This window comes from Podarcis erhardii (assembly GCF_964252035.2).
Source record: "Podarcis erhardii genome assembly, chromosome: 7".
NCBI lineage: Eukaryota > Metazoa > Chordata > Lepidosauria > Squamata > Lacertidae > Podarcis > Podarcis erhardii.
In genome coordinates this window covers 76,780,669-76,806,126 of record NC_138511.1, presented here as the reverse complement: position 1 = coordinate 76,806,126, position 25,458 = coordinate 76,780,669, and the positions used below count along the sequence as shown (strand labels likewise).

General features: G+C 46.2%; 1 protein-coding gene across 2 annotated transcripts in view; it reads right to left on the bottom strand.

Annotated features, from left to right (window-relative positions):
- Positions 1–25,223, bottom strand: part of VSIG10L (V-set and immunoglobulin domain containing 10 like) — a 41,125-nt gene extending 15,902 nt beyond the window's left edge. The window contains exons 1-5 of one of the 2 annotated variants that reach the window (XM_081868918.1): positions 24,750–25,223; positions 9,000–9,329; positions 4,394–4,657; positions 2,319–2,606; positions 345–602 (exon numbers count right to left, since the gene is read on the bottom strand). In XM_081868918.1, the coding sequence (XP_081725044.1) occupies positions 345–602; positions 2,319–2,606; positions 4,394–4,657; positions 9,000–9,329; positions 24,750–24,813 (1,204 nt within the window). In that variant the 5' untranslated portion in view covers positions 24,814–25,223. The remainder of the gene's footprint in view (positions 1–344; positions 603–2,318; positions 2,607–4,393; positions 4,658–8,999; positions 9,330–24,749) is intronic. The other variant, XM_081868917.1, reaches the window with a different exon arrangement.
- Between the last annotated feature and the right edge of the window lie 235 nt (positions 25,224–25,458).

The window sequence follows — 25,458 nt, the reverse complement described above, 5'->3', positions numbered from 1 at the left end:
AAGCACCCCATCATTTGCTGGTAACAGCTCACTTATTAATTGTTAACATTCACAGCTCACCTTTTCCTCCAAGGAGCTCGAAGCAACATACATGATCCTTTCATCCCCATTTTATACTCACAGAAACCCTTTGAGGTAGGTCATGCTGAGAGACCACGATTGTCTCAAAGGCACCCTGTGTGCTCCATGGCCCAATGGAAATTTGAACCCTGGTCTGCCAGGTCCTAGTCCAACATTCTGACTGCTACACCACAATACTACACCAGAACCAGAACCAATATCTTGCCTTCTGGTTCCTCCTTGTGGAGGATTCTGGTAACCAGTTTAGTGGTTGTTAGTCTCACCTGGAATCAAGCTGCAATTGCCCTGCCCAGTCATATGGCGTCCGAGACAGATGATTTTGCTGCCACTGAGCTCAGCTGGGAAGGGAGAGACCAGCAATGGCTGTAAGTTGGAGGTGCTGACCTCCTCCTCGTGTCCTGGGAGCCCCCGGAAAGTCAATTGCGGGGTAGGGGAGCCACCAGGCCAGGAACAAATAAAACGCAAAGCAGTACCATTGTCTGCTGAGGCCACAGAGCAACGGGGGGATCCAAAGGGTCGTTCTAAGCAGGGAGAAAGAAAGAGATAACTCAACTATACACACAAATCAGATTGGCTGGATTCAGAGAGACAGAATATTTCATAACAAGGAAAAAGATATTCAAACAACTTAGTTTCACGCATGCGGCTATCAGAACCAGCTCTTGCTAAGTGGGAGATAGGGCAAGGTGAGGGGGAAAAGGTGGCCTGGTTAGGTAATTTTAGCCAGGGCTTGCCAACCTTGTTGGGCCAGTGGGCACATTTGGAATTTTGAGGAAGTGTGTTGGGTGCCAGTCATAAAATGGCTGCCATGGGGTATGAGGCATTTCATAAAATGGCTGCCATGGGGGTGGGGGTTTCTAGGAAAGGCCAAGCCCCTAAATCAAGAAACAGGAGAAACCTTCTCAAAGCAGAATGCATAACAAAATCAACATAACTTCATAATAATAACAAAAAAATCTGAGATAAAAAAACATTAAAGGGAGGAGAAAACATCAAACTGGGTCACATAGCAGGGTAAGCTTGTGTTAATAATAGCTGAGGTTAAAACAAAAACAAAAACCTAAGCATGAAAGATGCCTGCCTAAAAGGCAAAGGCAGTGAATTTAGTTCAACAGAAGCCGGATCAAAAGAGAAGGAAGATTTCATGCAGACGTAGAGCAAAGTAGAAGCCCTCCAGATGTTTTAGACTTCATTTCCCATCAGCCCCAATATGGGCGATGGTCAGGGATGCTGGAAGTTGCCATGGTAGCTACTTCTGCTGTAGAGGAAAAGGCATCTCTCTACACCAGACTTCCACTGGTTTAACAGTCATTCCACTTCTGGTGAAATCTGGACTCTTTGACAAGGATGGGAAACTCTACAACGGAAACCAAGCATCTCACCAAATTATAATTCCTAGGGCTCTTTGGGAAAGGCCTTGAGAGGGATACTAGTATCATTTACTCCTGATGGTGAAGCTCTGAGTGATGTTGCTTAGGTAGTGGCACCCACACACAAGAGCGAAGTATCAACAGGCTTGGGGGGAACCCAAGGTTTGCAGAACATTTAAAAAATGAATTCTAAATGGGGTGTGCACCCGACACAACTCAATGGGGCTGAGCCTGCTCTGTGACCACAGAATGTTGAATAACCATTAAGGGTGGGAGAAAGAATGTCTTCACCCCCATTGCTCAGCCCGGACACTGAGGTCCAGCTCCAAGGGCCTTCTGACGGTTCCTTCACTGCAAGAAGTGAAGCCACAGGGAACCAGGCAGAGGGCCTTCTTGGTAGTGGCGCCTGCCCTGTGGAGCGCCCTCCCATCAGATGTCATGGAAATAAACAACTATCTGAATTTTAGAAGACACCTGAGGGCAGACCTTCAGACATCTGAAGGCAGTATAAATAATAAAATTGTAATGAGTATGATATTGTTAGTGAATCCTAGAAGAGAAGAGTAGAGAAAGAGTCACAGATATGAAAAGAATAAAGAGAATTGTCTGGATATGTCATTTCTTGGTTTACAAGAGCAGAGCCACTATCCACCCCCCCACCCCGCCCTGCAAAACTGAGGGTTGGAACTTGATGGGATCCTGAAGGGGGGGGGCATTCCACACTGCAACATTTTTGCTGCAGCTCCCCCCACACACACACTGCAAACCTTTCTGGTGCAGATATACATGCTCCTGCACCTGACTCCCTCCCTGCTGAGATTAACGCCTCTTAGTGCGACAGGAAGACGGACATCGAATTCAACTCACGGGCAACAGTGAGATGGTGAGTGTTTCGAACCCGGCGCTGCGTGCGCTGATTGATGGCCAAGCAGGAATACGAGCCGGCCTGATTCAGCTGCACCTTGGGGAGCTGCAGAACAGGCAAGGAAGGCACGAAGAGTTCCTGAGCGTCTGCCACGTTCCAGTACATCTTGGCCGGGGGCTCGGACGGCGCCAGGCACGTTAGGTTCACGGTACTGTTCACCAGCACAAAACTCCCCGCGTCAGAGTCCCGCTCCGACGAGGAAACAGTAATCGTTGGGGTCTCTGGGCCATCTGAGAGGAATGAAAGCCACACAGCCATGTAATACGGTACCAATGAAATGTCTATTTCCTAGGGTTGTTTTATTTTTTTAAGACACAACAGGCAATCTATCTGTCAGGCTTAACTGCCAGGGAACCTGCCTCCTCTCCCCAGCTTCGGTTATCCAGGTTGCGACCTCGCTGACGAATGTGGCCATTCAGATTGATGCAGTGGTCATTTAGCAGCAGAAAGGTGCATTACGGTCGGCTGTATTTGCACAGCCACCTGGGTAAAATGCAGCACAGCCGTCTCAAGTAGTGTCCCTTCCGCTTGCGGCTGGGATGTTTGCCCTTTCTCCCCGAGAAGCGTGGCGAAAGGCTGGCCGAGGTTGCTGGCCGCAAGAACATGTAAGGGAGGGGTGAGGGAGAGGAAGTAAGTGTGCAGAATCAGTGCATGAACTCCTGCGAATGATTCTGACTATGTGGTCTTCGCCAGCAGCCAGGAGGAGGAGGAAGAAGAAGAGGAAAGCAGCTGTCTGGAAGCAAGATGGACGTGTGACTGGTCCTTAAGCCACATCTCCCTTCGAGCAGCCAACTGAACTCTGGTAAATCTTCCTTAAGGACATCTAGCCCAGTATCCTGTTTTCACAGGAGCCAACCAAATGCTAAACATAAAAAAACACTTCCCTGTACAGGATTGCCTTCAGACGGCTTGGGGGTTAGATAACTGCATACCCTCCAACCTTTATCCAATGAAAATAGGGACGTCCTAAAGAAAAGCAGGACATTCCGGGATCAAATGAGAAACTGGGACGGCTTCTTTAAATCAGGGATATCCCTGGGGAAAAGAGACACTTGGGGTGTCTGTAATATTTAGAGACTCATGCTCTACTGAATGAGCTATGCTTCATTATTCCTTTCGTTATGATGACATCATCAATAATAGGCGACAGGCGACAACATTCCTCTTCCCCCAGGCCTTTGGCTAATTGAACAATGTGAGGCTTTTTAAACTCTGTGTTTGAGGGTCATTGTTTTGTTTGCTATTGCATTATGTATTTCTGTGTTTTTATATTGTAAACCACTCTATGATTCTTGGATGAAAGGCAGTACAGTGGTACCTTGGTTTACAACCATAATCAGTTCCGGAGGTCCGTTTGTAAACCCAAACAGGATGTAACCCAAGGCGCGCTTTCGCCAATGGGGCCTCCAAAAAAAGTTTGTTCATGATCCAAAAAAAGGTTGCAAACTGGGACACGCACTTCTGGGTTTGACGTGTTTGTAATCCAAAATGTATGCAAACCAAGATGTATGCAAACCAAGGTACTACTGTATACATTTTTTAAAAAATAAAGTGACTGGTTTTTAGCCTGAAAATCAGGTTATAAATACCCAAGGAATAAATAAGCACAGATACCAGGCAAGTCCTCAAGTGCATTATCAGCCTGCCTCTGTGATCTTTAGGAGCAGGGCTCCCTAGAAGTCTAAAAGTTATTTAGTTATGTGTTTTGTGTGTGTGTGTTTTGATGCTATAAACCACCCTGTGATCTTTGGGTGAAAGGCGGTATACAAATTCAATAAACACAAAAATAAAGTTATCATTTGCTACATTTTTATCCCACCCTTTGTCTGAGAAACTCAAGGAAGAATACCTGGCCTCAGGGAGCTGGACTAGGCTGAGAGCCAGCGACTGGCCCAAGACCATCCAGGAAGATGAGTGGCTTAGCAGGTATATGTAGCTGGCTGTCCACAGTTTACGTCCAACCACAAGGATACAATATGTCAGTATATAAAAACGGTAATCTCTAGTGTGTACTCACAATAGACAGTAAGGTTGGCAGTGCCAGTCCCGTTGCCAAAAGGGTTGGTGATAGTACAGCAATAGACGCCGGCATCAGTACGTAGAGGGTTTCTGATTTGCAAGGAACCAGCCAAGCGCAAGAATCGGGGGTTTTCTTCTAGGTTTTTCCCATCCTTGGTCCAGGAGACAGAGCCTCGGACTGGGGTGCAGTTCAGGGCCACCAAGCTGTCTCCTTCTGTCACCTCCGCAAAGGGTGGGGTCACAGAGACATTGCCCACCTCCTCTGGAAAACAAGTAAATACAGGAATGGGAAGTGGGAGCTGCTCCCACACTGTAAGTCTGGCCCAGAAATAACCAGCATGGAACACCCCGCCCCCACCCCCAGATATTGTCAGACTCCAGCTCCCACCAGCAGGGCCAATGCTCAGGGATGATGGGAGTTGTAGTCCAACAACAGCCGCAGAATGCCACACTGGCTAGCCACTAATTCCCACTCCCTTCCCAGATGGAGCTGTGAATTCAAAAGTGTTTCTTCCCAGCTTCTGTCTTTGTGCATTAGTCTCTTGTTATAGTAACAGATTCCTAAGTTTGCACCTATGCATATACTTCTAAATTTGCATTTTGTTTCATATCAGTGCAAGTGCAGAATAGAGATGGTAGCAGAGTTCCCCCAAGCTAGGTTTTGAAAAAGCAACTCTGGAGGCTTGTTCAACTAAGGCTCAAAAGGAGAGGTGAGTTTTACACTTCCTCAGAGGGAGAAGAAAACTTCACGTCCCTATATTCTTCTCGACGTCCAATGAAAATCTGAGCCTCAGAAGAATCTCTGGCTTCCCTGACTGTGAAAGGTTTTGTGTGGCAAGGAGAGAGAGCTCTCTGAGCTGAGCAAAGCCGTTGTCAGCCAGGAATCATCTAACCAGAGACTCCCTGCAGGGGACAGAAGTCTCTAGGGCTGTGACAGATTGGTAGCTGGAGGTCACCAGCTAGAAGCAGCTCGCAAGGTACTGGCTTCCCAGCAAGTAGGTCACTGTTGGTTACTGAGAGGGAGATGGGGAGATGGGGAGGTGGCAGGGAGGTTGGTAGGGTGCAAAAGCAGCGGCGAAGCCAATCCAGCCCTCCTGCCAATGTGTTTGCACTGCGCCAACCTCCCACGCCACCTCACCCCCTCCCACTTGCTAAGCCCACCCACTGACTTTGCCACACCCACCACACACACTGACAGATCTGTCAACATACCATGATCCTCAGCTGCCAAACCCAGCTACTCCACCCTCGGGCTGTGGGGGCAATAATGGAGGAAGACATGGAAAAGCATCCCCTGCAAGACATCTCTGGGACACTGGCTTGCTCTCACTCCCTTGTAACGTACTTAATTGTCCCCTGTGCAGTGAAAGGTGATGCTGCCCCATCTAGGCAGCCTAAGAGGGCAAATGAGGACACACACACACCCCACTCAACATGAAGGTGATTTGCACATGCTACTTTATATGCACAGCTACACATTTTGAAATGTTGATTTGCATAGAAAGACAATGCACCTCCGCCACAATGTCGACATCTGTGACCCAGTGACATGTGTGCCTGCACTCTCTGCAGTCTAGGAGCTAAGTACTGTTGGGCCACTCCAAGGCCATATTTGCATTTAGATCAGACTTGGGCAGCTCATCAATACAGGACTCCTTCTAAACAGAGGACTGCTTCATCACTCCCAGTCTGCCCTGGACAGGCTCCCACCTGCCTGCCTTCCTACTTCCAACCAGTCCAAGCGGTGGCCCTGCCTATCAAGCTTCCTCCTCCTTAGTCTCAGTTATGCCCCTTGTAGAACTCATCAGCAGGAGGGATGGGGAACCAAACTGGGGTTTAGTTCTCTCTTTCTATGTTGCGCTCTGGCGCCACCTACTGCTGGGCTCCTGGCTTTCCACTCCACAAGTCCCAAAGGGCACCAGCACCACTGGGGAAGCCTATTTTACGTGGACTTGCAGGGCATCCTCGCTCTTGGCTTTTGTCCCTGCAGCCCAAGGCTGGACTGGCAGCTTTGGCAGCCAAGGACCTTCTATCTTTGGGCAAGTTTTTGCCACCGGGGCCTCTTCACTCTGCCTCAGTTTAATATAATAGAGTGAAATTGCTTCACTACATGGAACAGGAGAAGAATGAAGAAGTAGCCCTGGCCTCACTTGGGAGGGGGGCGGTTAAGTCAGAGTTTGTCTGTTATTTTGCTTTTGTTTGTGCTTGGCTAATTTCTGAGTTAATCCGAGATGAGCATGGGAGAGCCTGCCTGTCTCTGGTGCAGAAAACATGAAAACAAGTGTGCTGCTGGAAGAGCAGAGTCTTCGGAAACACACAAGAGCATCTGGGACACTGATCCCTGGTATGGGAAGCAAACTTCTACAAGCATGCCCCTGTTTTCATACGATGAAACACTGGAGGGCCATTGAGGAAAACTCTGCTGCTATGTGCACAGCCCTAGCACACTAGCGCATTGGGTGTCCCCGGTGTGCTGACATTGCAAGAGGAAGCAGGGCAACCTGCTTTCAGTGAGGTGTTGCCTTGTTGCTTGCGATGCTGCAGATGTAAGAGTTTCCATGGTCAGGGTTAAATAAACCTGAAGAGAGGGCAATCTGCGGGCCAGAGCAGTCAGGATCCAGGGCAGCCATGCCATTAGGCAAAGGGAGGCAGCTGCCACAGGCAGGCAATGGTGTGGGCGGCCAAAACAGCCATAAGCCGTTTCTCTTTCTTTTTTATATATCTAATTTTTATTAAATTTCCTGTTTTGCAATTTAAAATACTCATTTTACATCCTTATGATATCAGTGACTTCCCTTCTTCTCTTTCCATGGTTCATTTTACATATCATAAATCCCCGCATATTTTACAAAAACTATACCATTCAGTATTCCACTATTGCATCCATCAAAACTTGTTTACACTGTTGAATTTATCTTATCGCTGCCAGTGTTTTCAGCTGTACACAGTTATTTCCCATATATTCAAATAAATGTTTGCCAATCTTCTCTTAACATATGTTCTTCTTGTTCTCTTATTCTTTATGTTAAGTCTGCGAGTTGTGCATATTCTGTCAACTTAAGTTGCCATTCTTCTTTAGTTGAGACCTCGCTCATTTTCCATTTTGGGGCTAACAAAACACGGGCCACAGTTGTTGCATACATAAATAACCTTTTTTGACACCTGAGAATTTCAGTCTGAATTATCCCCAACAGAAAGGACTGGGGTTGTTTTTTTTGGGGGGGGAGGGGGGAATACTTTTAAACATTTTTTTCAATTTATTATGGATCATTTTCCAATACTCTTTTACCTCACAAACCATTTCTCTTTCTTGCCACACAGCCTGTCTTGAGTTCCCTGATCTGGCCTGGCGCTTCAGGTGCAACAGAAGGTGCAATCCCCTTGCCAGTGTTGAAGGAAATTTTTTGTGGGATATCTAAAACAAAGCAGTCAAAACCAACTACTTCTGATTGCTAGAAAAGCACACACAGAGAGGAAGTTGGATCTCATAGGTTCTACAGAAAATTCTCCCCGTGAGAGCCACGGCCACTGTGCCCAGCCAGGTAAAGGGGAGCTGACATCCAGACAGACCAGGGACATTTTGATAGGCGACATTTTCCCAAGCATGGGTAAAATGCACAACCCCTCCCTCCTGCTTCCGCAGGGGAAAGAAAATAATCAGAAATCTATTTACATGATGTTTATTTCTGACATTACAGCACTAGAGAAAAACACGTCCTTTCAGTTCAGTTCTTCCAGCAAGTCTAACAAACTTCCTGAGCATGCGCACACAGAAGGTTTCAAGTTACACTCTTCACAAAGACTTATCCAGCCTGTGAAAGTCCTGGGAAATTCTTCTTTCCCACAGATAGGTGCATCATGTGATGTCAACAAACTGGCTGTCTGCAGCGGTGATGTTTCCATATACTGACAGTGTACTCATACCCCTAAACATTTTGTGAATCTAAGTTTGGCCTCATTGAGGGGCATTATTTCAATATGAGTAGGAAAATGAGAGCACCCCTAAACATTTTTTAAGAGGGAAAATGCACTGATAATAATTTTAAGCCTGCCTACTAATGAATCCCAGCACTTTTTACAAGCTGCTTTTCCCAGGGTTCTTTGGCTGTCAAAGTGGTAAGGTAAAGGTAAAAGGACCCCTGACCATTAGGTCCAGTCGTGGCCGACTCTGGGGTTGTGGCGCTCATCTCGCTTTATTGGCCGAGGGAGCCGGCGTACAGCTTCCGGGTCATGTTGCCAGCATGACTAAGCTGCTTCTGGCGAACCAGAGCATCTCACGGAAACGCCGTTTACCTTCCTGCCGGAGCGGTACCTATTTATCTACTTGCACTTTGACGTGCCTTCGAACTGCTAGGTTGGCAGGAGCAAGGACTGAGCAACGGGAGCTCATCCCGTCGTGGGGAATCAAACTGCCGACCTTCTGATCAGCAAGTCCTAGGCTCTGTGGTTTAACCCACAGCGCAACCCGCGCCCCATCAAAGTGGTACAGTAGTGCTTTAAATATATGGTGAAGATGTGGCCAGACTTTGTGCTAAAGCCAGAGACAGGAAAGGCACTTAAGCTACAGACTCGCCCATCCACAGTGGCAAAACACCAGTACTCACCGTACACCGTGACAGCGATGTTGCCTTTCTGTACTGCATTCCCTAGCGGGGAGATCTCCACCGTGTAGATGCCAGAATCTGAGGTCGTCACGGCCGTGATACTGAGGTTCCCACTCCCAGGGAGCACGCTGAACCGAGGATGGAATCTGTCTGCTACCACAACAGTGAAGTTGGGTCTCAAGGTTCCCATTGCTATGTTGGTTGCATTTTTCCTCCAGATAATGGTGGTTTGAGAGTGAAAGGCGGGTAAGGCAAATGGGACCGGGAGAGAAACAGAGTCCCCCACTCGCACAGCCAGAGGAGATGAAGGCAGAGCAGGAAATAAGGGAACTGAAAATGAAGAGAGGGGAGAATGAGATTATTATATTTCTTTGCTAACGCTCGTGTGGTTCAGTGGCAATAATCACTTGAAACAGGAACTCGTATCCACACACAGAAAAGTTCTTCTACATCAGCCTTTCCCAGGCTGGCCTCCTCTAGATGTTTTGCATTTTAACGCCTATCAGCCTCAGACATGGGAGATAAAAGTCTTTTTCTTCTCTTTTATCCTATTGCTGGAAAAAGACAATGGCCTTTTCGAGAGATGTGAAAGTACGGCAGAGCTATCTGATTTGTTTCTTCTGCAAATGTCAAAGCCCATTGTTGCCTTTGTGAGGACTGATCCTGCTGTGAGGACCAAGGAGAAAACTCAATGTAGTTGGCATTTTAATAAGAGACCACCTAATTTGCACTTCTCAAAGCAATGCAAGAACCAAAACACAACTATGTTTCGAAAATTTGCACTTGCCCAGATTTCGTCAACCTAGCAATGTGAACAAAATTGCATGGGGGTGGGGGAAGGGAAGAGTGCACGAAAATGGATATACAGGTGGAAAGCACATCCAAAAATGTATTGTTTATTATGGGAAATAGTTTGCAGAAAGGTGCATGTTGGTCACAAGTGCATGCAAAATATGTGTTTGTTAGTAGAAAACTGTGTCAAAATACTGATGTCACATAGACTTTTTTAAAAAATCACAAACTGCTGCAGAAATTAGGAGAACTGCATTTAAGAGCTTATATACACATACGTTTTCTCTGTGCTTTCCAGAAAAAGCTTGTGTTTTCAAGCTCATGTCCAAGCACTCTTTTCTCTCTTTTTTGCTCTGGAACTTTCCCCACTAAATCCCACTGAAATGGCAATCCATAGAGAACCTAAACAGCCTCGGCCCAGTATACCTGAAGGAGCGTCTCCACCCCCATGATTCTGCCCGGACACTGAGGTCCAGCTCCAGGGCCTTCTGGCAGTTCCCTCACTGCAAGAAGCAAAGCTACAGGGAAGCAGGCAGAGGGCCTTCTTGGTAGTGGCACCCGCCCTGTGCAATGCCCTCCCATCAGATGTCAAAGAGATAAACAACTACCTGACATTTAGAAGACATCTGAAGGCAGCCCTGTTCAGGGAAGTTTTTAATGGGTGACATTTTAATATATTTTTAATCTTTGTTGGAAGCCACCCAGAGTGGCTGGGGAAACCCAGCCAGATGGGCAGGGTACAAATAATTATTATTATAACCCAAATTGCCACTTTTTGCACTTCAGCTGTGAAGAGCAGGTTTTTCCAGGGAAAGCTCTGGTGCAAAAAAAAAAAAAAAGGAGAACCCAAAACACAGAGGTTTAAATTGCAGACCTGTGCCTGGAAAGAAGAGTCCAAGCGGTAAGTGTGGATAAGTTTGCAAAAATGAGAAACGGAAAGAAACTGAAACTGATGGATTTTGTCCAGGGCTCTTTTATCAGCAGGAACTCACTGGAAATGAATTCCAGCACCTCTCAAGTGGACGCCATTGCCATTACAGTGGACGCTCGGGTTGTGAACGTGATCTGTCCGGGATGCACGTTCACAACCCACGGCGTTCGCAACCCACGGCGGTGTGTCTGCGCACATGCGGGTTGCGATTTAACGCTTCTGCGCATGCGCGACTGCTGAAACCCAGAAGTAACCCGTTCCAGTACTTCCAGGTTTCGGCAGTCCGTAACCCATAAAAACACAACTTGAAGTGTCTGTAACCTGAGGTATGACTGTATATGAGAAAAAGGGAGGCATTCATGGTGAGTTCCAGCACCTCTTTTTCTAGAAAAATAGCACTGAATTTGTCCATTCCTACCCTGGTGTCAACCTTTATTTTTCACAGGTTCTGTAGGATTTGCATTTCAAAAACCTGCCAAACCTGTTTGCATGGAGACAACAACAGGTTGAAAGGAACTGACATGTGCACTGTATAGAAAATTATGCTTCTCTCACAGAACCTTCAACTCACTTTCCCCGTAAAAACAACTATTGCCTACATTAAGACTCTGTTTCTAATTAGCACTAATTAATGCTACATAGCCATGAACAACAATACTAAAGCTCAGTCCCAAAGCTTGCCGGCAGCTACTTTAAATTTGTATACATTTAAATAAATTCAAAATCCGTTTAAATAATGTAACTTTATAGGGAAGGCCTGTTGTAATGGGCCCCTTCCTGGAACGGGCGGAGACTGTGAGATATCCTGCATGTCATTCACTCAGACTGTAATAGGGACACATTTATTCATTTGTTAAAGGCATTGATACCACACCCTTTAGCCAAAAAGGCTCCAGAGCAGCTTACAAATATAAAAAAATAATAGTGGTAAGAAAGACCTTGCCCTCAGGCTTACAACTAAAAAAAAAAAAAAAAAAGGTGACACAGCACATGAGGAAAAGGGAACAGGAGGGAGAAGGAAAAAAAGCAAGATCAAGACTTAAAGGGAAATCTTTTAGAACATATAATTCCTCCTGTGTGCAGATTCTGGCTGTCTTGGATAGCAGCAATTTCCTGGGAGCCCTTCTCACCACCGACCCTGAATAGATCTGGGAGCAGAGCTGTTGACACAATCTGAACCAGGCAGGCAGGACTGCTCCTGCCACACAGCTTCTCCCTGCCGGACAGCAGAATGGAAGGCCAGTGAATTTGCCAGCAGCTCACAAGCTCTGGCCTCGGCCTCCATCTTTCTGCACAGCTGCCCTGACAGGCGTTTATCTGCATCCAGACAAAGAGCCCTGCCTGATGCATTTAGCTTATAATCGGTGACCTGCATGCCATGAAACCTGCGCCAACCCTGTCGTTTCCCCCAATCTGCTCCGGAGGCCACGCCGAGGAAAGCACAGGGGGTCGGATCCAGAGCAGGAGCTAAAATCGGAGGACATTTCACAGTTCTGATCCCCAGCGTCAGCTCACAAATACTAGCTTGGCCCTTTTTGCATTCAAGAAACAACCAGAGGGAGCGTTTCTTGGATGAGACTTAGAGAAGCACCGCAAGAGCTACGGGAGACAGGTGGCACTGTGGTTTAAACCACAGAGCCTAGGACTTGCCGATCAGAAGGTCGGCAGTTTGAATCCCCGCGAAGGGATGAGCTCCTATTGCTCGGTCCCTGCTCCTGCCAACCTAGCAGTTCAAAAGCACATCAAAGTGCAAGTAGATAAATAGGTACCACTCCGGCGGGAAGGTAAACGGCGTTTCCGTGCGCTGCTCTGGTTTGCCAGAAGCGGCTTAGTCATGCTGGCCACATAAGCCAGAAGCTGTACGCCGGCTCCCTCGGCCTGTAAAGCGAGATGAACACCGCAACCCCAGAGTCGTCTGCGACTGGACCTAATGGTCAGGGGTCCGTTTACCTTTACCTTTACAAGAGCCACAGAGGCACAGGGCGCATGTTGTCATCATCCGGTTTTGGACTACAACTCCCATCATCCTCGACCGTTGGCTGCACTGGCTGAGAACGGTGGGAGTTGTAGTCCAAAACATCTGGTGTATGTGTGTTTGTGTTGGAAGTACAACAGCGGGGATCATCCCGTGGTAACTTACAGGTTAATTCGGTTGAAGCATGGATGATGTTGGCATCTTGACTTTCCCTGCCCTCCCCACCTTAGGCTGATAATGTGGGATATGAGGCAGCAAACAAGGCCGCCTCTCGATATTCAAGCCCTTCCTCTTTTCATTTCCTTCCACAAGCCCTTTTATTGTCTGTCAACACTACCAAGATGAGAGAGAGAGAGGCAACGCGCCTGGATTTATTTGCCCAGTCTAATCCGGCCCCTTCCCCTCCATCTCCGGCTCTTTGAAACCATCCATATAACAAAACCCAAGCCGGCGGGGCCTGCAGGTCTGAGCCCTTGTAAATTAAAAGCCGAACAACAGCATCGGCCACATGCCAGGGGCTGCATTAGCGGGAGCTGAGTGAGGAGAGCCGGGAGGCAGCGGGGGACGACGACAGGGGAAGATGGATGAAAATTGGCTCAGTGGGAGCCCAGCAGCCACCACAAGCTGTAATGGATGGGCCGGCTCCCTGTGGGGAAAGAGAGCGGGGCATGGATGGGAGAAGGCCATAAATCTAACAGGAGGGGGTGGGTAGGGTGGGCATTGAGGTTCCTATGTGCTGGGCTGTCCTCTAAGGAGGCAGCGGGGGGCTGATGTGAAGGTAGCCATCTTTCCCCCCTTTCTTTTCCACTTAACAACACAGAAGGACCCCGTGCCTTTTCACAGCAGCATGCCAGGCAGAAACCAATAGGGGAAGCTTGGCCTGGGATGAAGATGCACCAATGAGATTTCTGCCTGTCAGGCAGTCCCTGAAGGCCCCCGGCCCAGTGGCGTAGCGTGGGTTGTCAGCACCCGGGGCAAGGCAAGTAATTTGCGCCCCCTAACCCTATCCCTAACCCTAACCCCCAGATGTTGCGCCCGGTGCGGCCGGCCCCCCCTGCACCCCCCACGCTACGCCACTGCCCCGGCCGTCTCATTTCCAACACTGAGGGCTGGTTCCTCGAGGTGGAAAGGACTGGCAGCTCCACCGCTACCACTTAATGGGTATTTGACCCCGTGCTTGTATTCCATAACCCAGGGGTAGCCCTCCAGGGGTTTTGTTTTTTTTTTTATTAAAATTTTTATTACATTTTCAATTTACAGAAAAAAGAAAAAGAAAAAGCGATCCAACTTTCAAAATGCATTTTTACATTGTTAACTGGACTTCCCCACATCTCCCTCACCCTGCGTTCTTTACAATAAACATGTCAGCAAATTATTACCTTATTTCGTGTCTTATTTGTATCTTTCAAAATATTTTACTTCTAGATTTAAAGTACCTTTTTTCAAATATTTATGCCTTAGAATAATACATAAAATAACTTTAAATTTCACCTTTTTCTTACTTATAACTTAATTTTCTATTTTCCCAATCTAGTTGCAGGAGCAAAAATTTCCAAATCATGCAGATTCTTAACATTCATACAACTTATAATGTTTTTGTAAATAATCCTTAAATTTTTTCCAGTCTTCTTCCGTTGTCTCTTCTCCCAAATCTCGAATCCTGCCAGTCATTTCTGCCAATTCCATATAGTCCATCAACTGCGTCTGCCACTCTTCCAGCGTGGGAAGGTCTTGTGTCTTCCAACCTTTTGCAATAAGTATTCTTGCTGCTGTAGTTGCATACATAAAAAGTGTTCTGTCCTTCTTTAACACCCTTTGGTCCACTATGCCCAGGAGGAAGGCCTCTGGTTTCTTAGGAAAGGTGTACCTAAACACCTTTTTTAACTCATTGTAAATCATTTCCCAGAAGGCCTTCACTTTTGGACACGTCCACCAAAGGTGAAAGAATGTCCCCTCAGCCTCCTTACATTTCCAACATTTATTATCAGATCGATGGTAAATTTTTGCTAGCTTGACTGGGGTCATGTACCACCTATATATCATTTTCATAATATTCTCTTTCAAGGCATTGCATGCCGTGAATCTCATTCCAGTGGTCCATAACCTTTCCCAGTCTTCAAACATAATGTTGTACCCAATATCCTGAGCCCATTTTATCATGGCTGATTTGACTATCTCATCCTGAGTGTTCCATTTAAGCAGCAAGTTATACATTCTCGAAAGTACCTTAGTCTTAGGTTCTAACAGTTCTGTCTCTAGTTTCGATTTTTCCACCTGGAATCCTGTTTTTTTGTCAGACTTAAAGACTTCTTGAATTTGGGCATAATGAAACCAATCTTGCACCCTATTCTTTAATTTTTCGAAGCTCTGCAATCTCCAGTTGTCTCCTATTTTTTCTATCATTTCCCAATATTTTGGCCATCCGACCTCCATATTGAGTCTTTTTCTAGCCTTGGCCTCCACTGGTGATAACCACCTCGGGGTTTTACTCTCTAATAAGTCTTTATATTTTGTCCAGACCGCGAATATGGCTTTTCTGACAATATGGTTTTTGAACATTTTATGAACCTTTACCTTGTCGTACCACAAATATGCATGCCACCCAAAAGCATTGTCATACCCTTCCAAATCCAAGACATCAGTGTTCTCAAGTAATAACCACTCTTTCATCCAGCAGAAAGCCGCAGCTTCGTAATATAACCTTAAATCTGGCAGGGCAAACCTCCCTCTCTCTTTGGCATCCGTTAGTATTTTAAATTTTATTCGGGGCTTTTTGCCCTGCCAGACAAACCTAGAAATATCTTTCTGCCACTTCCCAAAACACTCCACTCTGTCTATGATCTGTAGGGTCTGAAACAAAAATAACATCTTCGGCAATACATTCATTTTTATAGCTGCAATTCGGCCCATCAAGGAAAGTTTCAATCTTGACCAGATCTCTAAATCTTTCTTAATTTCTGACCAACATTTTTCATAATTATCTTTAAACAAATTCAGATTTTTGGCAGACAGGTTTACCCCTAGGTATTTTACTTTTTTAACAACATTTAATTCTGTCTCTTTCTGAAACTCATCTATTTCCAAAGATGTCAAGTTTTTCTCCAAAACCTTAGTTTTTTGCTTGTTCAGTTTGAACCCTGCTACCCGACCAAATTCATGAATTAACTCTAACACTCTCTTCGTACTAGATTCTGGCTCCTGTAATGTTAAAACCAAGTCATCTGCGAAAGCTTTCAGTTTGAATTGTTTTGCTCCGACCTGTATTCCTTGTACCAACCAGTCTTCCCTAATCATGTTCAAAAGCACCTCCAGAACTGAAATAAATAGCAGAGGGGATAGGGGGCACCCTTGTCGTGTTCCTTTTTCAATTTTAAATTCTTCTATCACCACATTGTTTACAATTAACTTTGCTTTCTGCTCTGAATAAATTGCTTCTATTCCATTTTCAAACCCCCGTCCCACTCCCATCCCTTCCAAATTTTTCTTCATAAATCTCCAAGAAATATTGTCAAAGGCTTTCTCCGCATCAACAAAGATTAACACTGATTTTGTATTAATCTTGGTTTGCAAAAGTTCCAGAATGTCAATAATATTCCTAGTGTTGTCAGACAAATGTCTTCCTGGGAGAAAGCCTGCCTGGTCCTTATGAATTACTTCATTTAATACATTTTTAAGTCTACTCGCCAAAATGTCTGCAAAGATTTTGTAATCCACATTTAGGAGTGAGATGGGACGGTAGTTCTTTAGTTGAGTCTTTTCAGTTTCCACTTTAGGGATCAATGTGATGAAAGCTTCTTTCCACGATTCCGGTGCCTTCTTCCCCTCCAAAATCTGGTTGCATACCTCCATTAGTGGTTGTATCAAATAGTCTTTCAACGTCTTATAATACTTGGAGGTAAGCCCATCCGGACCTGGAGATTTGCCTATTTGCATATTCTGAATGGCATTCTCTATTTCTTGTTGTGTTATTTTGTGATTCAGGATTGTTCTCTTTTCCTGAGCAAGTTTTGGTAGTCCATTTGTTTCCAAAAATTGGTCTATCTCCTTCTCCTCTTGTGGCCCTTGGGTATAGAGCTTTTTAAAATATCTCTGGAAACACTTCCTAATTTCTTCTGGTTTCTGGATATTTCTCCCTTCAATCTCTAGATTGGTGACTGTGTTCAGTTTTTGTCTCTTTTTCAATTGCCATGCCAAGAGTTTTCCACACTTATTGGCTGATTCAAAAGATCTTTGTTTCATTTGTTTGATTTTCCACTCAACTTCTTGATTTATCAATTTCGCATACTGTGCTTGGTAGAATTTGATTTCTCTCAAGATCTCCTTCGATTTTGGTTTGGATCTCAGCTTTTTCTCTCCATCTCTTATCTTCTCTAAAATCTTATCTTTTTTCCCATTCCAGAGCCTTTTTTTAATCGTGTTCTGTTGTATCAGAAACCCTCGCATGACTGCTTTACTTGCGTCCCAGATTGTTCTTTTTTCCACCGTGGTACTCAGATTAATTTCAAAATAATCTTTCAAGGTTTTTTGGGCCTTCTTCACAATCTCCTGATCTCTTAATAGTGTGTCATTCATTTTCCATCTAAAGGAGCCGGTTGTTGTTAGTCTTAATTCCATTTTCATAGCATTATGGTCGGAGCAGGTTTTTGGGCAGATTTCTACTTTTCTAGTCATAGGTGCCAGCCTTCTAGATATCCATATTTGGTCTATTCTTGTCCACGACAGATGAGCTTCAGAGAAGAAAGTTCCTTCTTTACCCAGGGGGTTTTTTGTCCTCCAAATATCAATTAAGTCCATATTGTCGGTTAGTTCAAAAAAGGTTTTAGGTAGTCTGCCGTCTTTTGTTAAACTTTGATCTTGAGACTTATCCATATTTGTAGAGACAACTCTACAAATGGATGTGGGGGCGATCTGGCTGCGACATCTGTCACCCCGTTGATCGCCAGGGTTGATTCGGCTGGTCTGGCTGGCTGGGCGGGTGTCCCCTTCCTCCCTCGCCGCTCCATGTGCGGCCCTCCAGGGGTTTTGAATGACAGTTCTCGTCATTCCCAGCCAACATGGCCAAGAGTCACAGAGGATGGGAGTCGCAGGCCATAATATCTAGAGAACGCCACACTGGCGACCTCTGTTACTGCTGTTTTTAAAGGCTAGGCTTTGGCAGAGGAGATATGACAGTCTTCAAATATCTAAAGGGCTGTCACAAGGAGGACGGAGCAACCTTGTTTTCTCCAGCTCCAGTTTACAAGAAAGGAGATTCTGGCTAAACATCAGAAATAACTTTCTGGCAGTAAGTTGACAGTGGGAAGGTGTCCCTCGGAAGGTGGCAGACTCAGAAGGTTTTTAAGCAGAGGTTGGATGGCCATCTGTCATGGATGCTCTAGCTGAGATTCCTGCATTGCAGGGGGTTGGACTAGATGACCCTTGGGTTCCCCTCCAAACTCTAGGATTCTAGGATTCCTATCAGCCCAGAAAGCACAGCTGTCAGAAACATCTGGAGGGCACTGAATCAGAGAAGGCTGGTGTACGTATGAATAGAGAAGTCCAATGCAAACTTATTAATACCAGTGTTGAGTGTGTATTACTGTGTGTTAGTGTGTGTGTGAGTGTCATAGCTGTCAACTCTTCCCTTTTCTTGCGAAGAATCCTATTCGGAATAAGGGAATTTCCCTTTAAAAAAGGAAAACATTGACAGCTATGGTGTGTGTGTGTGCTTTGATAAAAAGGGATGTGACTGCCAGCACAAAATGGCTTCCATGGACAGCAAAAAGAGGCTATGGTGCCATCACAAAAAAGGGTGCGTGTGACAAAGATTATATTTCTTAGTTGCTTTTCTCAGTGACTTACAAAGCAACTTACAGCCTAGGCAGAGGAAAAGAAAGTTGGTACCAAGTATGCCTCCTGGGGAGAGTATTCAGCAAGTGTGGGGCTACCACTGAAAAGGCCTTCCTTATGTTGCCGCCCTCCGAAGCTCCCATGGAGGGGGTACACGAAGAAGGGACTTAAGATGATGATTGCAGGGTCCGGGTCGGGTCATATGAGGAAAGACAGACCTTGAGGTCTTGCGGTCCTGAACCACATAAGGCTTTATAGGTCAAAACAATCACCCAGAAGCAAGTTTGTTTAACCGTTGCAGTCATTGTGACGGCCATGTTGCCAAAACAGGACTGGCACCAAATGAGAGGGAGGCATGAGTATGCTTGGGGGAAGCCCAAGGTTTGCAAACGTCTGGGAGGGGAATCTATGGGGCAGGGCACCTAAGGGGATTCAAATTAACAGTGCCACGAAAGCCACAAAGCAGTCCAGTGAGAACGGAGCAGCTCCTCCAAGTGTCCCTATTTTCCAGGGACAGTCCTGGATTCACAGAAGCCGTCCTGATTTCTGAATTGATCCCAGAATGTCCTGGTTTTCCTTAGGACGTGCCTATTTTCATCGGAAAAATGTTGGTGGGTATGAGTCAGTAGCCATGGAATGCTGAGTATCCAAGGTTTTTTTGGGGGGGGGGGCGGTGTTCTTTGCTGGGTAGGGGAGACATGGAGTACAGTGGTAACTCGGGTTACATACGCTTCAGGTTACAGACTCCACTAACCCAGAAATAGTACCTCGGGTTAAGAACATTGCTTTAGGATGAGAACAGAAATCATGCTCCGGTGGCACGGTGGCAGTGGGATGCCCCATTAGTTAAAGTGGTACCTCAGGTTAAGAACAGTTTCAGGTTAAGAACAGACCTCCGGAACGAATTAAGTACTTAACCTGAGGTACCACTGTATTATGAAAAAGGCATGGCAGGCTATCCGGAACACTGAACAGGAATAGACTTTTCAAGGCCCTTTGCTTGCATTAGCTCAGTAATCTTAGCTCCCGTAGGGCTGGTCAGTACAATTATGCCCCACACAACAGACAAGGTCACTGAGAGGCAAAGACCGAAACCAGCCGCTGGTTCGAGGTCACTTCATGGCTGAGGTAGATCCTGAGTGAGCAAGACACATTTCCAAGCTCACCCCTCTTGCAGCTTGATCCTCCGCATTATTCGGATGTAATATATCGATGGGTCCACAATGCGACTTACTCCCAAAGAAGGGGGATTGCATCCTTTGCCGCTTTTCTCAAAAGACAGCTTTGCTGTCTTATCCCCAAGGACAACAAAAGGTGGATCACAAAGACGTTCTTTGGGTTGCAATGGGGCATTATTCATCGGCAATTGTGCCGGAGGCTCAGGGCCGCGAACCCGGCTTCACAGCACAGAACGGGAAGGTCTGAAGGGGGCTCATAAGTGTGATCTAGCAAGCGTGCTTACAAGCCCTCTTCAACCTCGCCACCGAAAGCAGCAAGGTTAAGTGGGGACAGGGCAGGCTCAGCACACCCAGCATCGCACTTTCAGCATCATTACAGATTAATAACGCTCACATGGGGGGGGGGGAATGGAAGCAACCTTGACATACTCCTGCAAATGTTGCCCAGGAAAGTATGAATCATGGCCTACCACAGGGCTAAGGAACCTGCATTCTGCAACACTCTGTGGTCCTCCAATGCTTTCGGACCCCTAATAGCCCCACGGAGTACAGTGGTACCTCGGGTTAAGTACTTACCGGTAATTCATTCCGGAGGTCTGTTCTTAACCTGAAACTGTTCTTAACCTGAAGCACCACTTTAGCTAATGGAGCCTCCTGCTGCCGCCTCGCCGCCGGAGCACTATTTCTATTCTCATCCTGAAGTAAAGTTCTTAACCCGAGGTACTATTTCTGGGTTAGCAGAGTCTGTAACCTGAAGCGTATGTAACCCGAGGTACCACTGTATGGCCAATCCTGAGGGAATGAGAAGAGCTGTGTTCCAGCAGCATCTCAAGGGAGGGAGGTTATCTACTCTGAGAGGCCTTCTGCCCTAGCATTCCCTCAGACCACTCTGCAGAAACGTCAAGGGAGGTATGCTGTTGTCGTTTTGAAAGTACAGTGGACGCTTGGGTTGCAAATGTGATCCGTGCAGGATGCACATTAGCAAACCGCAGCATTTGCAACCTGGGTCTGCATATGCACGGGTTGCGATTCGGCGCTTTGTGCATGCGCAAAGCATGATTTAGCGCTTCTGCGCATGAGTGACGGCTGAAACCCGGAAGTAACCCGTTCCGGTACTTCCGGGTTTCGGCAGTCCGCAACCCCCCCCAAAAAACGCAACCTTAAGTGTGTATAATCCGAGTATGACTGTATTTCCACTGAATGTTATCCATATGGCCCAAATAACCAAACAGAACTTCATGAGGCAAATGCAAAGAAATGGAACTGAACAGAACCAAGGTTAGCATAGGATGTTACCAGTGCTTTTTTTCTAAAAAAAAAAATGTTTAGGGGTACTCTCATTTTCCTACTCATATTGAAATACTGCCGCTCAATGAGGCCAAATTTAGATTCAGAAAATGTTTAGGGGTTTGCATCGTCGTCGTCCCCGTCTCCCCCCCCCCCCAGGAAAAAGCACTGGATGTTACAGTCACAAAGAAAAAACGAGAAGGCTGGTTATCCAGATATTTGCAGTAAGATAGAAGAGGTGTTTCACACATGACTCAAAAGATACACAGAAATATAACTGAAACCATCAGAGATGCAAGGAGTGCCAAAAATATAGAGGTTCTACATTACATCAAGAATTTTGTTTGTTTTGGGGTTTTTTTAAAAAAAAATGATTAGAGGTTAACTTATCCCAAATTTATTGAGAGACTTGTGGAAGGGACAAATGTAACTTTTCTTTTAATGCATTCTATAAAATCCCACTAAACGGAGACAAAAGAGGTTAACTTTGCTTTTCCTTTCAAAGAACGGGTGTGTGTCTTTCTCAGCAAGGGAGTCATAAGCACCACAAAGCGGTTTCTGGAGAGGCCTGAGACCTTTTCAGCCCAATTTCCAACACAGTGACCTTTTCTCAACAAGATCAGACACCCCAAATCTGGTCTAAAAGATCTGAGTTCTGACAACAACTCTAAAGCTTCTCTACCCCCCACCCCCCCAAAAAAGTACACTATAACTGTAGAGATGTGAGAGGGTAGGAAGAAAAAAAGTTAAGGGTGTGTGTTGGCATTGTTTGGAGCCCAATGGAAAAACATGGATAAACACTCCCCAATGGCATTTGTTGGTCACATCTGCAGCTTTCATGTGAAGCAGTAATATAACTAGTTGGGGTTTTTTGGGTTAAACAAAGCAAAACCCCGAGGTGCCAATACTCATATATTGATGAGTGTTTTGAGTGCCAGCAGAAAGAAAGAAAGAAAGAAAGAAAGAAAGAAAGAAAGAAAGAAAGAAAGAAAGAAAGAAAGAAAGAAAGAAGAGGTGCTGTAACTCCAATGAGCAGCCTTGCAAAAAAAAGCTCATATTATACCACCAAAAAGCATCTTGGGAACTGTAGTTCGTTAAGGATGCTAAGACTTGTTATGAGACCTCACTGAGCTGAAACTCCCAGAATTCCCTGGGAAGAGGGATTGCTACACCACTCTTAGCATAGGGCTCTTCTAACAGCCCTCAGCAACCTTCCCAGACTACAGTTCCCAAGATTTTTTGGTGCAAACAGGGTCTTAGCCAGGGCCTAGTGTGATGCAATAGCTTGGAGGTGGACGAGGGAGACCTGGGTTCTGAGGTCACTGGCTGGGGCATGAGGCAATTCGCTCCTGCTCTCTGCCACCAACTCCATCAGTTGGTTGCTGGCAGGATAAAATTGGCGCAACCCTCAAAGAGGAAGAATGGGAGGCAAACATGATATGCACAATTATTTGTCCGCCCAGTTTCGCATAGCATTTGAAACCAGTGACCGCAGGCGGCAGCCCGCTATTTGAAGGACAGTCCTCTGTTTTTTGAGGGAGCGCCCATTACAAGAACAGTTTATAAAAGCAAAAGAACCCGAAAAAACAAGTTGCCCACCTACGTGTTAATGTTTGACATTTTATTATGGTGTGTTTTTTTTTATGGGAAGCCACCCAGAATGGCTGGGGTAATAATAATAATAATAATAATAATAATAATAATAATAATAATAATAATAATAATAATAATACTGAGCACCTGGACCCAGCAAGTGCACAGGTCATCTGTTCACAGAATCTCCCCCACCATGGCAAGATCTATTTCTATTCAAATCCTAGTAATTATTCGCTGATTGGCATATCTCCAAATATATTCACATATGCAAATCAGTGTCCTATTTAGTCCTCGTTCTCTCTCTCTATCTTTTGGCAACACGTTTCCTCTTTCCTGGCAATGTACGAAGCGGGCCTCCCCATTTGAGACGGCAGCTAAAGGGTTCGGATGGCCGTCGCACAAACAGTTGCAAGCAGAAATCTTTTAAACTCCGGCATTTCTTAATTAGGGGAAAACATTAGAGATACAATTACGAATCCTGAAAAGTCAGCAAGGTTTTTCATTTTCCCTAAACTCGGTTTCTTCCTCAAGGCAGGTTATTATTAGGCTGCGTGTTCAAGGCTGCTGGCAAGAGAGCTTCGGGGCAGCCATCTCCCTTTCTGATTGCAACTGTTAATACAGGCCTAGAAGCATAGCCTGTAATAGGAGGGACTACAACGGGGGGGGGGGGGGAGGGAGGGGGCAGACAAGGTCTTTTTTTTCATTACCGCAGGCCTGCATGGCCCATCAAGTTCAATGCAGCCCACCAGGACATGCTAAGGCTCTGGTTTTCGCTGTTTAACAGAGACTGCAAAAGAAGATTGGGATGGGAGGCTAATATCAGGTCCAAGTTTGGGCTGATGTCCATTGCAGCTGGTAGGGCAGAAAGCAGGGTGGGGGTGGGGGTGGAGGCTAGACAGAGTCAAAGCCAAGGACCGGGAGAGTCAGTTAATTCTAGCATTGCCCCAAACTCCTTCCTTGACTAATACCACAAAGGCAACACGGAGACTAAGGCTGCATTCACAGCACACATTTAAAGCACTAGTTACAGATAGGTAGCCGTGTTGGTCTGCCATGGTCAAAACAAAATAAAAAAAATCCTTCCAGTAGCACCTTAAAGACCAACTGAGTTAGTTCTAGGTTAGTGTGTGTATCTGAAGAAGTGTGCATGCACACGAAAGCTCATACCTAGAACTAACTCAGTTGGTCTTTAAGGTGCTACTGGAAGGAATTTTTTTATTTTATTTAAAGCACTGTAATGCCACTTTGAACACTTTGAAAACAATCGGGGAGTTGTAGTTTTGTTCAGGATGCTGAGAGATGCCTATTCCCTTCCCAGAGCAACAGTTCCCAGAATGGTTTAACAATTAATTTCGTTTTTCGGAGGGAACTCTGGGAATTGTAGCTCCAGGAGGGGGACAGAGGGTTTCTTGACAACTCCCGGCACCCTAATCAAACTGCAGGTCCCATGTTTCTTGGGGGGGGGGGGAGATCCACTAATGTTAAAAGTGGTATTATCATGTTTTAAATGTACAGTGGTACTTCAGGTTACAGGCGCTTCAGGTTACAGACTCCGCTAACCCAGAAATAGTACCTCGGGTGAAGAACTTTGCTTCAGGATGAGAACAGAAATCGCTGGGCGGCGGCAGGAGGCCCCATTAGCTAAAGTGGTACCTCAAGTTAAGAACAGTGTCAGGTTAAGAACGGACCTCCAGAACAAATTAAGTTCTTAACCTGAGGTACCACTGTATGGTGCAAATGTGGCCTTGGGGGGCAGGAAAGATACCACAGCCTGCAGGCGGCACGGTGGGGTGGCTTGGCGAAGGGAGAAACTGTGTGCCCCTGCTTGCCCTCGGCTACAATCTGAAAGGCCACATTTGGCTTGGTGGACCCAGCGAAAGGTGCACAGGGCAGGTTTAATGGAGACACAGCACAGAAGCCTTTCAAGCCAATTTTCAAAAAAACAACAACGGCAGAGGCTCGCTGTGTGTAGAACGTGTCAGCATTCTCTTTTATGATGTGGACTGTGAGGAAGGAGGAACTACACCTTTTGATATTCAGCCAGCTTCTCTACACAGACACGCTCCCCCACCCCTTCCCTAATACAGCTCAAATTCTCCCAGGTATCGATAAGATCAAACTTGGAAGGAGCAAAAAATAAACCCCGGAGCAAATTGACTCACCCAGCAGCAAGAGAAGCCAGCCGGTCCAGGAAGGAGAGAGACAGGTGCCATGCCAGGGAGCCATGCCAGGCTGGCTCACCAGGGCAAGGCGGAGGCGCAAGGTGGGACACTCGGACCTACAAAAGACTCTCTCTCCCCCCTGAGAGCCAGAGGCGAGGGGAGGGCCTTATGGCATTGGCCGGAAGGCAGGTGTCACCAGGTAGAGCGGAAGGAGGCGGCAAGGCCCAGGAAGAGACCTGATCCTCCCCTGCCCTCAGGGGAGGGATGACAAAAGCACCTCAGATATTCAGGGAAACCTGTTGAGCTGTCGCAGGTGGGGAGGAGCGCTGCGTGCCAAAGAATCGCACAGCCGAGTTGCCAGGGGTTTCGCAAACGAGGTTTGGAGTGGTTTGGAGCAGGCACAGGCTGGGGGAGTTATGCGGGGAATGTATCTGCCAAGGAGCAAACTCCTTGCTCTCCGAATCATGCGATACCTTTGCCAAATTAAAATTGAAGGAACATTGCACAATGCAAAAAAACCCGAAACCCCGGGAGAAGAATACAAGAGCAGCCCGCTCTTAGCATTTCTGCAAAGGTTACCACTTGTTTTTGGATGTGCAGGCACAGCGATAGAACAATCTCTCATCACATCCGACCCAGGAGTGCAAGAGAATTATCCGTGCCGGGCAATAGCTTGAGGGAAACAGAGACTGGGCAGAGCAGAGACTCG